Source organism: Erpetoichthys calabaricus, chromosome 12, assembly GCF_900747795.2.
Source record: "Erpetoichthys calabaricus chromosome 12, fErpCal1.3, whole genome shotgun sequence".
NCBI lineage: Eukaryota > Metazoa > Chordata > Cladistia > Polypteriformes > Polypteridae > Erpetoichthys > Erpetoichthys calabaricus.
Genome location: NC_041405.2, coordinates 145,039,264 through 145,053,068, shown reverse-complemented (window position 1 = coordinate 145,053,068; position 13,805 = coordinate 145,039,264). Strand labels below are relative to the sequence as shown.

The window sequence follows — 13,805 nt, the reverse complement described above, 5'->3', positions numbered from 1 at the left end:
AACAGGCTGAGGCTTATAATTTTTAATTATTAAAGTAAGTTTCTCATCTTCCTTACTCTATTTTTTTATATAAAAAAGAATACCGATGATGTGTATCAAATATACTCATTATACGCATGTTGTAAAGTATGGATTTATGGATTTAGGAAAAGGTGGATGGCAGAGAAGCTTGTTGTAAAACATACACTGTACAGGTATATTACAATTAGTGGTAAAAGTTTAACATATCTACTTAATACAAAATAATATTTAATATTTCCACAAACTTAGCTAGTAAATTAAGTGACACTCAAATAATGGGCTCTCTGATCAATTCTTGGTATGTGCACATGACCTGATGGGGGGCAAAAAGAAATTTATGAAAATGTCCTACTTTGCCTGTCATATGATTCCAACTTTACATAATAAAGGTATTTTTTTTTTATTTCTGACAGCAGTCCATATAATTAGTGACTGAAGGTTAATATGTTAATTGAATATTATGAAAAGTATATAGGCATAAAGAAAAGTTTATCGCAGCCTCTAAAATTAGCCACTGAAACGGGTCTTGTAGAGTAGGACAAAACAATTTTATTTAAATTAGCATGCAAAACATAGAAACAATTGAGGTAAGGTAAGGATCTTCTCTATATTTTAGAATGAAAATCGAAAAAAATTTTCGCAAGGTGCATCAAAATGTATATTAAGTTTAGACAGAATATTTTGGTCATAGGAATAATTGTGTTCCACATCTGTACAGGAAATAACACTGGGAGCCAAACTGGGAAGCTGCTGGCTTATTTTAGTTGTAAATTGTGTTTTCCATTCAAAACATGTATTTGAGAGAATTTGACTTCTTTTCACATGGGTCAAAATAATCACAGCAATGTTCACCTTTGATTTCCAATTCATCACCCATACTTAATATATACAAGAGATTTTAAATACGATAGTCTGCGTGTCAGTTTTGGTATTTTTTTCATTTAAAATAGAACTTGTGTCTCTCTTAGTGCTTGTACATGGCAATGGCTTATTGAAGTTGCTGTTACTAGACTAGGCCAGTGTGATTTTTAGTTTGAAATCTTCTCACCTATTCTACACGTAGACAGAATAGGCACCATTTTAAATCAGACATCTTTTTAAGTATATGACACTTCTAAAATTTAAATAAAGAGTGAAATAGGAGGTTCAAGGAAAAGTGTGCATTTTTTTTAAACCTTGTGTGACCATGTAAATGAAGCCATTTTAATTAGTATCAGTATTTGCGTCATAATAACAATTTTCATATATACAGTATGTTGACATGAATTATTAATGAGAAAAAAAATGTTTTGGTGTTTTTTTTGTGTTTTAACAATATTGATGTCTTGTCCCAAGACCAGTAGCATGGATAATAAGTCAGCAAAGCTGAAATTGCCATCACAAATTAATCACCTATACTAACGAAGTAGTAAAATGAAAATATAAATGTATAAACTGTTAGTGGCACATACACTGTATAGTCGTTCACCTGTCGCATGCTGCCATGTTGAACAAGGTACATTTTGGGAAGTGCTCTCTATAGCAAGCCTAGTAAATGACTAACCAATTTCTGGACTTCATGTGGAATCTAAAAGCAAGTTTGCATATCTGCATTGCAAGTAAAAATTTTAAGATACATCACACCACCAAACAAGACTTCCTGCTGCAACCAAACTGACCTGAAGAACTCTTACACCAACTTAATCATCCCGCACTGCACTGTACTTCTTCTGTTTTAATATCCCAGCTAAGTTACCCCTGTGCATCATCCTGTTTTAACAGAAGAGTCAACTAACCCTATCCAGCACTGAGTTACAGCCCTCTGTTGTCCTGGGAAACAAAACCACTTTTCGTACAAAACCAAAAATCTTTAAGTTTATGGATACCTCTGTTATAGCTACTTTTGTGACACTCTACGTAAATTAATTCTACATAAATCACCAATTAAACAGGTCTGTGTAAAATTTTCAGAAATGTTATTTTTTTTAAATAAAAAAATTCTATTTTTAACAACTTTTTTTTTATAAAACATTTATATAATCATACATTGAAAATAAACAGTAATAAATAGAAATAAAACACTTAGTAGCACTTATGGCTCTGGCTGTGCAATGTACACACACACACACGCACACACAAACTTTCCTTAAAAACACAACAATTTTCAATAAATTCACTAAACTGGCCATATGGATTATGTATTCAGAATAACGTTAAACCAACACTTCAAAATAAAACACATTCCACCACAGAAGAATCTGTTGCACCACCATGACTTTATTAATTTCTTTTTTTTTGAAAGTCTGTGGTATTGTTCGAAATTAGTTCAAAATTTAGTTCAGCACAACCAACATGGTTGTCACATGCTGGGGAAATGTCCAGACTATTTTCCTTTTGCAGCAAAGCAAGCAGTTTAATTTGTGTGCAATTCAGCTCTTTCTTTACTAAGTAATAGACTGAGTATTTTACTGAAAGTTCTTATCTTTTTTGCATCATCACTTGACTTTGTTGTGTCTGGAAACCTTTTACCACTGCAGATTCTTTGGCACATTTGTTTGCAGCCAAAACACTGTCACAGCCTGCTGCAGATCATTTGCTGTCACTAGTGTGCCGTTACATTTTCACGTTTGAAACTGTATGATCCTGCCACAGAGTCTCTTTTACCAGCTACACTAGGCTTGCTGCAGCAGTACTTGCACATTATCATGTCTTTTTCCAAACTGTATAAAAGCCAGCTGAAGTCCGATAGCTACTGTATATACTCGCGTTTAAGTTCTCCCGCGGATAAGTCGGGGCTTGATTTTACCATATAATTTTCGGTAAATTATTATTTTGGTCATACAAGTCGAATGCAGAAAACTCACGCTATTGGTCCAAGAGATTATGATATGCTAATGCCCACCTGACAGAGTAACCACAGAGCACACGGCCTTTTTTTCTATGTATTGTGCCTACGTGACCACACAGTAATACCAGAACTATTCTGAAGCGATGTTTGCACTGTTTTGAGTTTTTTGTATCTTACACCCTTATACACTTTTATCATAACAGCATCCCTTATCTACGATGAACTGTTTGATTAGAACAAAATATGAAGCTGGTTTTAAATTAAAAGTCGCTGAAGTAGTGAAAGAAATTGGTAACTGCACTGCAACAAAATATAATGTGTCTGAGAAACTGGTGCGAGACTGGAGGAAGCAAGAAGATGTATAAAAAAAAAAATTAAGTGTATTTTTGAACGGGCGTATAAGTCGGGGTCTGATTTTACGATGGATTTTTCGGGTTTCAAGACCTGACTTATGCGCGAGTATATACGGTAAATAGTCTGGAACTTTTACTTTTCCACCCAGCACCTATCTTTTGACTCAGAATGAGTGATGGGCCTTTCAGTCGTGGTTGAGGTGCTGTGAGATTCAACTCCACACTCTCAAGGAGTTTTTGATTTCCTTTGCATGAGAGACTGAAAAAAAAGACCGTTTCTGCTCGGACAGGGACTTGCATTTCTTTACAACCATTTTTTGCAAACACCCACACGCTAATGTTATACATGTCTGCAAGTATATAATGCAGCACCATAATTTAGGCAGTGACCACATCAAAAAAAAAAACAAAAAAAAAAAACAACCAAATTTGGCAAGTGAAAATGTGAATGTTTACTAGCTAGTAGCTAATGACACATAATTTTATTTGCCTATCATGAAATTCTGTCGTATACGCTAAAGTTTTATTCACATTGTAGAGGAATGTTCTATGACTCAAATTATTCCTCACTTCAAACTGAGTCATGTCATTATGCCTAGCCTAGCAAACATTGCACTCATATATCCAGAGCCGTCTTAACATATGGGCACTGGATGGTGGCCTCAGGAGCATGGGGGATGCCTATGTATGTTTCTGATTTGCTATCAAAACATGGGCTCCAGTGCACTACTTTGCCCAGGAGCCCATGATTCTGGTAAGACAGGCCTGCATCTGTATCACAGAATGCTGAAGTAACAGTCAACTTTCCTCCTCCACAGAGCCTGTAATGGTATGTTTCCTATTCAAATATCTGTGCATCTCTGTTTTGTTCTTGTGCCATATGAGGTCAGACCTACATATTTTGCAACTCGTAACATTTTTTTTTCTGTGTTCAGAGTAAACTGTTTCTAAACTCTTATGTTGCACTGTCTTCTCTGGCACCTGATTACTATACCTTTTTTCAATACATTCACAATTGAATGAAGTAGCGACACAATGTAGTCAGCCTAATGATGTAGTCAACTAATCGATGAAAGTGATTGTTGCTAATGTTTTTAATAATTAATAATGCCAATTACTTGTTGTAGCCCTACAGGATGCACTCACATATCACACAACACAGAATTATACAGAGAGCAGTTGTGTCCAGATTCAAGCCAATATGTTGACTTTACAGGCAGTGCTGATAGCCTCTCACTGTGCCTCCCTCATAATTTTCAAAGACCTTCTGTCACAAAATTTTCTTCCTCTTACCCAAATCAATGTCTGTGAAGCCCTCTGCATTTATAGCATCTGAGGTGTTCTTGTCAATGTTCTCCAGGCATAGACTGGCAAGCTGAGGTTCATCAAACAAGCGAGCCTGGGACAGAACATAACATAAAGAAAGATGGCAGACTGTAGTGTCAAACCATTATAGCTCCAGACGTCACAAATTCCAAACATTCAAATCTCTCCTAAACAGCATACCTGTGTGAGGAGCATGAAGGCATTATCGGCCCGCAAGTTTTTCTTTAAAAACTCCACGCAGTGTGCTTCCAGCGCTGGCACAGCATACTTTTTGGCAGTGTACAGAGTGGTCATCACCGTTTCTGGTCCTATCTGCACTTCATCAGAATACAGGAATCTAATAAATGAGAAGGAGTTGTGACCTATGGTGAAATACAGAAGGAAACAAAAGCATGGTCTGGCAGAGAGGTCCAGGACTGTCCCGGATCATAACAGGACCTGAAGGCCTCGCTGTAAAAATTGGCCCAGCAGCAAGATACACAATAATCACCCACCAATAGTGGACAAAAACTAACACAAGCCAGATACTAGACTAGTTAGGGTCTCACTTTAGCAAAGCCAGGAAGGCAGCAGGTTCAACATCAGGCAACTCGATCTCTGTGGAAGTGGTAGCCATCCCACCGTTAAACATGGCATCAAAAACAGCACTGCCCACTGCCAGCACAAACCTGAAACAGAAAGGAAATGTTTAGTGGAGTGTGAAAGGAATTCTTAATAATAATAATTCATTACATTTATATAGCGGTTTTCTCATAGGCCAGGAAAGACCGAATCATGACCAGAATATGAGGAAAAGGCATTAAAAGAAATACCCATGTCCTCCTTCAAAAAAAAAAAAAAAACACAAGGGCTTGTCATTCCTTAACCAGGGCATTACTTACAGGAGATGCCAATGATTTATCACTGGTAAATGTAAAGGACAGAAACCCAAGTGAACAGCACCTTCACTACCAACAAAACCAGAAGTAACCAGCACAAAATCTTTTTTTGTTGTTGTTGTTGTTATAAAGCACCATCATGTCCAAAAAGACAAAGTACATTGAAACAAAGACAGACATGCATATTTTTTTCAACGGATAGACTGCATTGAAACTATGAGATGAAACACTTGGAAATCCAAGGAAGCAAGAGACCAGCACAGACATTCTAAAAAAAGACAGAGCATTCACACCAAGATGAACTGGCAAATATCTCAAGTGTCCTGCATTGTCGTCTTTAAATACATACCAGACATTAAAAAAAATCACCCATATGTGCCCCACAAAATTACAAGGTATTAGACTTCACTACCTAAAATGACAACAAGAGTGCTCTAAACCAGTGGTTCTCCAGTTCATTCCTGGAGACCCACAACATTGCAGGTTTTCACTCCAATCAATTTGTTTTTTTTAATTAGTCTCCTACATTAATTAAGCAAGATATTATTTTCCTAGTTTGTGTTTTTGTATCAACTTATAACTGTCAACTTGGTGATTTATTTTACTGATTGAAACAGGAATTTAGAAGCTATTTGGTGCTATGTTCTCTTTAAAAACTTCTTGTTATTAATGACATTATCTCTATATTTATAAAATCCAGCGTCTGTCTGTCTGCTTTTCAAGAGAGAACTACTGAATGGATTAGATTGGGTTTTTATCTAGAATTTGCTTGAACATTCCGGTTGATTTTGCGACTTCTATGTATCATTGTTTGATTGCAGTACCGATTTATTTGCACGAATCCGAGAGACACACAGCGGGCCGAGGGGAGGGGGACAGGGCCCTCCTCACTCACGCTCCAGACTCGGGGTTGGCGTGGTGTACCTTACTTTCGCTAGCTAGCGAACAAGAGAACTACTTAACAGATTTAGATTGGGTTTTTTTTTCTATAATTTGCTTGAACATTCTGGTTGATTTTGCAACTTCTCTCATCTCTCTAAGTTTTACAGTTCGCTTGCAGGAGCAATATATTCAAGCTAATCCGAGACAGAGGCTGCGGGACAAGGGGAGGGGGAAGCGTGACATCAGGAGTAGAGAGCTGGGCGGTGCCCTCCTCACTGTCCTGTATCACTACTACGTGAGCGGAACCACAGGGGACAGCTAATTTACTAATAAGTACACAAGTGGGTAACAATGAATAGCTGCCCTTTAGCAGTGAGTGTCGCTTGCCCTGGTTACTGCTATGCTTTTCATTTATTGTCAGTGTCCAGATATATAACCAAAACTCCTCAGAAAAAGTGAATGGAAAAAATGATAATGTAAAGCATTGAAACATATCTCTCTATTATAATAAAAAAATCCTGTAAAAAGACAAGATTTTTTTTGGCGACAAGACAAGACTTTTTGGAAGATTTTTTCACGTCCCGCGAGTTGAGACCTTGGCCATGAAATTTTTTCAAGTCACGCCCTCCTTTCAAACATTTTTAACCACGCACACGGTAATCTCACCTCTCATTCGTGTGAATGCTTTTGACAGACACAATTTCTGCTCTCTCAGCTCTTATAAATTTTAACGTTTTCCTCACTTTTCCAATTAATGAAGACGTATTATGTCCAAATTTTATTGAAGAATTTCATCACAAAGGTTTATCAACAGAAAAAATGAGTACACGGGCAATCCTAGCACCGAGAAACGATGAAGTCAAACGAATTAACGCCAAAAATGATGATCGGTTACCCAGTAAAATGGTTAAATGTACAGTGCATCCAGAAAGTATTTACAGCGCATCACTTTTTTCACATTTTGTTATGTTACAGCCTTATTCCAAAATGGATTAAATTCATTTTTTTCCTCAGAATTCTACACACAACACCCCATAATGACAATGTGAAAAAAGTTTTTGATTTTTGCAAATTTATTAAAGAAAAAAATTGAGAAAGCACATGTACATAAGTATTCACAGCCTTTGCCATGAAGCTCAAAATTGAGCTCAGGTGCATCCTGTTTCCCCTGATCATCCTTGAGATGTTTCTGCAGCTTAATTGGAGTCCACCTGTGGTAAACTCAGTTGATTGGACATGATTTGGAAAGGCACACACCTGTCTATATAAGGTCCCACAGTTGACAGTTCATGTCAGAGCACAAACCAAGCATGAAGTCAAAGGAATTGTCTGTAGACCTCCGAGACAGGATTGTCTCGAGGCACAAATCTGGGGAAGGTTACAGAAAAATTTCTGCTGCTTTGAAGGTCGCAATGAGCACAGTGGCCTCCACCATCCGTAAGTGGAAGAAGTTCGAAACCACCAGGACTCTTCCTAGAGCTGCCCGGCCACTCTGTCACAGCTCCAGAGGTCCTCTGTAGAGAGAGGAGAACCTTCCAGAAGGACAACCATCTCTGCAGCAATCCACCAATCAGGCCTGTATGGTAGAGTGGCCATACGGAAGCCACTCCTTAGTAAAAGGCACATGGCAGCCTGCCTGGAGTTTGCCAAAAGGCACCTGAAGGACTCTCAGACCATGAGAAAGAAAATTCTCTGGTCTGATGAGACAAAGATTGAACTCTTTGGTGTGAATGCCAGGCGTCACGTTTGGAGGAAACCAGGCACCGCTCATCACCAGGCCAATACCACCCCTACAGTGAAGCATGGTGGTGGCAGACACCGCTCATCACCAGGCCAATACCATCCCTACAGTGAAGCATGGTGGTGGCAGAATCGTGCTGTGGGGATGTTTTTCAGCGGCAGGAACTGGGAGACTAGTCAGGATAAAGGGAAAGATGACTGCAGCAATGTACAGAGACATCCTGGATGAAAACCTGCTCCAGAGCGCTCTTGACCTCAGACTGGGACGACGGTTCATCTTTCAGCAGGACAACGACCCTAAGCACACAGCCAAGATATCAAAGAAGTGGCTTCAGGACAACTCTGTGAATGTCCTTGAGTGGCCCAGGCTTGAATCCGATTGAACATCTCTGGAGAGATCTTAAAATGGCTGTGCACTGACGCTTCCCATCCAATCTGATGGAGCTTGAGAGGTGCTGCAAAGAGGAATGGGCGAAATTGGCCAAGGATAGGCGTGCCAAGTTTGTGGCATCATATTCAACAAGACTTGAGGCTGTAATTGCTGCCAAAGGTGCATCGACAAAGTATTGAGCAATGGCTGTTAACACGTATGTACATGTGATTTATTTTTAATAAATTTGCAAAAACCTCAAGTAAACTTTTTTCACGTTGTCATTATGGGGTGTTGTGTGTAGAATTCTGAGGAAAAAAATGAATTTAATCCATTTTGGAATAAGGCTGTAACATAACAAAATGTGGAAAAAGTGATGCGCTGTGAATGCTTTCCGGATGCACTGTATATCAATAGACTCTGCTGAAACAGTTGGTGGTGATCGTGCGGAAGATGAAAACATCAACTTATAATATCACAAAGAATATCCACAACCGTTAACACCGTCCGGCCTTCCTCAACACAAATTACTGTAGAAAGGAGGACGTATCCAAGAAAGTTAATGTAGTACATCTTCTGCGGATAACATTACACAACAAAGGAGATCTTGATATGCCATTCATATTAAAATGTTAACAGTTTCCCATTAGAATAGCTTTTGCAAAGACAATTAACAAATATCAGAGCCAAACATTCGAAAAAGTCTTTTTATTTAATTGAGAGAAAGAAACGAAATTCAATCACTGGCAGTTACACGTTGCGCTGTCACGATGAAAGTCCAAACACAGAATCAAAATTCAATGCGATATTGATGAAAATTTAATTAAAAAAATTGTTTTTACTGAAGTTTTACAATAAAAGTGTAAGTTTAAAAAGTATTTACTTGTTAATTTCAAAGCCATGTACGAATAACTAACACAACATCACACACAATTTACTTTCAAATTATTACGTTTTACTCTTTTTTAATATGGTTAATTACTCGCTGTAATGTAAAATAGTTCTATTATGCATATGTAACAATTCCCAGGAAAATAAAAATCTGTTTAAATTGTACAACCACATCCCCATACGTGAGCGGCAGAACCGCAAAGAGACTAGTGCATAGCACAGGCAAGGGGGTTGGTGAGCGAAGCGAGCAGGGGCAAAGCCCCCTAGTGGCAAAAAGAAATAGAAATATTTCTTCATCTATAATAATAAAAGGCAAAGCCCTCACTGACTGACTCACTCACTCACTGACTGACTCACTCATCACTAATTCTCCAACTTCCCGTGTAGGTGGAAGGCTGAAATTTGGCAGGCTCATTCCTTACAGCTTACTTACAAAAGTTAGGCAGGTTTCATTTCGAAATTCTACGCGTAATGGTCATAACTGGAACATATTTTTTGTCCATACACTGTAATGGAGGAGGCGGAGTCACGTATCGCGTCATCACGCCTCCTACGTAATCACGTGAACTAAAAACAAGGAAGACATTTACAGCACGAGTCACACGCGGGAACGAAGGTAAATGACGTTCATTTTTGACTGTCTTTTAATACTGTGTGAGCATACATATTAACACATGTGCAATTAAACGTGTGTATTTACGGGGTGATTTCTCAGGCTTAAAAGCTCACCTTTTATCAAACGCGGGAAGAAAGGTAACTGACGTTGTTCACTGTCTTTTAATACTGTGTAACCATACATATTAACACATGTCCAATTAAACGTGTGCATTTACGGGGTGATTTCTCAGGCTTAAAAGCTCGCCTTTTACTAAAAAGGTAAATGCAAAACTATTTTCAATCAGTTTATTGAAACGCTCCCGTTAAGGATTGCAATAACATATTCGCGAGATAAAAGAACGAAGTACGGGGAAATGGAGGAACAGCCGCAAACAGCGAAGAGCAAAAAATTAATTAAACAATTGAGAACGGAGCAAGTCAAGCATACAAGCATGTTCATAAGGGAAACAAAGCACGGTGTAAAACGTAAGTTTAAATTAAGTTTATAGAAACGCTCCCGCTGCGGATTGCAATAACATATTCGCGAGATAAAAGTTTAATGAGAAGACACGAGGTATAAACGAAGCACACGCCGTGGCGCAACGTTAGGGGCAACAGTTTCAACCATTCTATGATCTGCTTCTCGCAACTGAAAGACGGCACATGGCGGATGTTAGCCGACTTGCTGACCGCAACGTTAGGGGCTTCAACTACGGCGCTGACGCAACATCTCAGTGCCAACACTTTGCAGACTGTACTTAAAAGACACGCCCTCCTCACTGGACAGTTAAAAACACCAATCAAACTAACGATGACATCAAGTATTACCCAATCAAAAGTAGGAAAGGAGGCATCTTCATAAAATGCGTGTGGGATGATTTGCATGAGACGCTGCTTTAAAAAAAAAAAGACCAAAAAAATACGGGATAAATCCCGTCCAGTATTGATTCAAAACGGGACGCGCAATTTCATTCTCAAACGCGGCACGATTCCGTATTTTAAAGGACGGGTGGCAACCCTACAGTGCCAGGTAACCACCCATACAATCAGATTGTGATTCAGACTAGGAATGCAATGAATGTAATTACCCCGATCTACATACAAGGCGAAAGTCTTGCAACATTCAAAGATGATGGTTTGGGATAATTAGTACTTATTAAGTACAACATTGAACATAAAAGAGCTTATGAAGCCTTGAACCGAAAAAAGCAAGATCTCAGAGATCGTAAAAAAAAAAAAGGAGGTAATGTCGTTTTACTCGCTGTAGATTTTAGTCAAACATTACCAGTTATTCCACGAGGGAGACCAGCAGATGAACTCAACGCGTGTTTAAAATCCATGCTTCTCCCACGGTCGGTTATATGTCGCGTGTTCTCGGGTAGGTACACCAAAAAATGTATACATTTAAGCATGTAATGGGCAAAGAAAAAATGAGGTATACCCGAAGGCACTGCAGTAGTACTCAATGTAACTTTACTTCTTAAATGTTAATGTTTTACTGTTTAATAATTTATACGCTTCTTATATATTGTTCAAATTCTTTTATCAAAATACCAGTGACAGCGCAATGCACGATAACATGGAGTGAATACACCATACGCATCTGCCCACGGCCGCCCTGGTGTGCGCAGATAGGAGTTGATTCTAAAATAAAATAAACATAAAAACAGTTATACATTCATGACCCATAAAGCGGATAGCAGACGTGACGTATTATATGTGTACCACATTTCAAGTCAATACGTGAAATGGTTTGCAAGCTACATGTGATTTAAAATCCTGGACAGACCAACGAAAAGCCACGGTAGCAAATTATAGAAGAAGATTTTACTGTTTAATAATTTATATTTATATGAAATGTGCTTCTTATATATTACTTCATTTTCTCATATGACAATGATGTTAATGTTGTTTATATTGATTTCTATGTTATTGTAAGTGCATCTATGTGTGTATATGTATGTATGTATGTGTATATATATATATATATATATAAAAAATATATATATAAAAAATATATGTGTATATGTATATATAATATATCTGTATATGTGTGTATATGTGTGTGTATATGTGTATATGTATATATATATGACAGCAACACTCATAACAATGACAACACAATTACATTGACAATCATGTTACGTTATTTTTAAAATGTTTCCTTTACTTTTTCATAACCTCTTTAACACACTACTTCTCCGCTGCGAAGCGCGGGTATTTTGCTAGTTTTATATAAATGCAAGTCTAACACTAATATGCTTTTCTGAATGCACAACAGGATAAATAAAAAAAGAAAACTAATTGAACAATGAGATCAATTAAAAGTTAAAATGACTTACTCAATGTGAAACTAAATGAAACATAAACCTGCAGCCACACGGGGGTCCCCAGGACTGAACTTGAGAACTACTGTCCTAAAACAGTAGGTCTGACATCCTCAACTGAAAAAATACAAAGGGCAATTCAAATCAAAATATCCAATAGAGGACAATGCAGGTAGCAAAAACCAGCAGGCACGCTCTGAAAAGATCTAGGGATGCTCATTCAATCAAAGACTGGCATCTTCACTATGAAAATCTAACAGATGCTTGCATCATTGGTATCAGATATGCACATTCAGACCAAAAAGGTTTGTATCTGTATTGTGCAAACGGAGGAGATATTGGCGTGTTTTATTACAGAAAGAGAGAAGACACCAAAATAAAACAACCAAACTTAAGGTATCAAAGGTAGAGGTGTGTGGCATGTATGACTTGTAACATCCCAAAAGTGCACTGAAGTCCAGATGACTAGACACAAACTATTAAAAACACCCCGGGCTTTTAAAATAAACTTTACAAAAAGAGGGGAGAACTTGGCTGCCAAGATCAACAGGTGCACACTGCAATACACAGAGGAAAAGTGTCAAGTTTCTGTCAAAAACCAGGCGAGACTGTGAACTGCTATAGAAGACAAACAGAAGAAATTAAACAATCAGTTTGGTATTTTTCAAGTCAAAGTCATTTCCTCACAATCATGGTAAACATTAATTTGCCGCATGAAGTTTGAGCACAGACGTAGCATGCAATCCATTGAGAAGAACTACAAAGATATTATAGGCAGGCATCCATCCATCTTCCTAACCCACTTATCCAGGGCAGGGTTGCAGCTGGAGCCTATCCAAGCAAGTATAAAGCTCAATGTAGAACAATTCCTGAAGAGAGCACACACTCACTAGAATTAGCACCTACGTTTATTTAGGCTGACGTTTAGTACAGATGTTTTAACAAAGGCATAGTGGTAGCAAAGGGTTGTCATTCCTATCTCACAGTGCCAGGGACTGCATGGAGTTTACACATTCACCCCGTATATTTATGGATTTGGTTGGCATCAGTGAGTTTACTCACTCAAAAAAAATGTCCTCGGTTCTTTTATTACAACGTCCTCAGCAACAGCAACTCATCATGCATTAAAAAATTAGATAATTGGTTTGTGGTGCTTCAATCTGCTCTATCACACACTCTGCCTTTTCAATCTTGAGTTTTTTTTTTTTTTAATTGCGCATTCTCACAACATGCCACAGAAAGTATGACATATAGGTGCTTTCAAAAATCTAAGGTTTTCATTAAAAATACAACTGAGTGTAATCAGTTCAGTTCAGATGTATTGTTATCTGTACAAATAAATTTCTATGTGCTCGTTTCACCACATTGCCACTTGGTGTGAATCTTGTTCTGTACGCTATGTAAAAATAACTACACAAAATGTAATTGGCGAAAAGTCAGCAATGTTTAGGAAAAAACAATCTTATGATTTTAGCATGCATCTGTTATTATAAGCTGTGACTGAACATAACTGATGAAGAAACAGAATTGCAGAATTAACTCTTTCAGGGCGGATGTTGACTTTTGTCAAAATTCAGGTGTAGAGGTCAGTAA

At 37.9% G+C, this 13,805-nt stretch overlaps 1 protein-coding gene across 1 annotated transcript in view; it reads right to left on the bottom strand.

Moving 5' to 3' along the window:
- The window catches only part of LOC114662800 (BTB/POZ domain-containing protein 2), a 37,304-nt gene that overhangs the window by 19,820 nt on the left and 3,679 nt on the right, over positions 1 to 13,805 (bottom strand). Inside the window, exons 2-4 of the mRNA XM_028816473.2 lie at positions 5,076 to 5,195; positions 4,708 to 4,864; positions 4,495 to 4,600 (exon numbers count right to left, since the gene is read on the bottom strand). Of these exons, the coding sequence (XP_028672306.2) occupies positions 4,495 to 4,600; positions 4,708 to 4,864; positions 5,076 to 5,195 (383 nt within the window). The remainder of the gene's footprint in view (positions 1 to 4,494; positions 4,601 to 4,707; positions 4,865 to 5,075; positions 5,196 to 13,805) is intronic.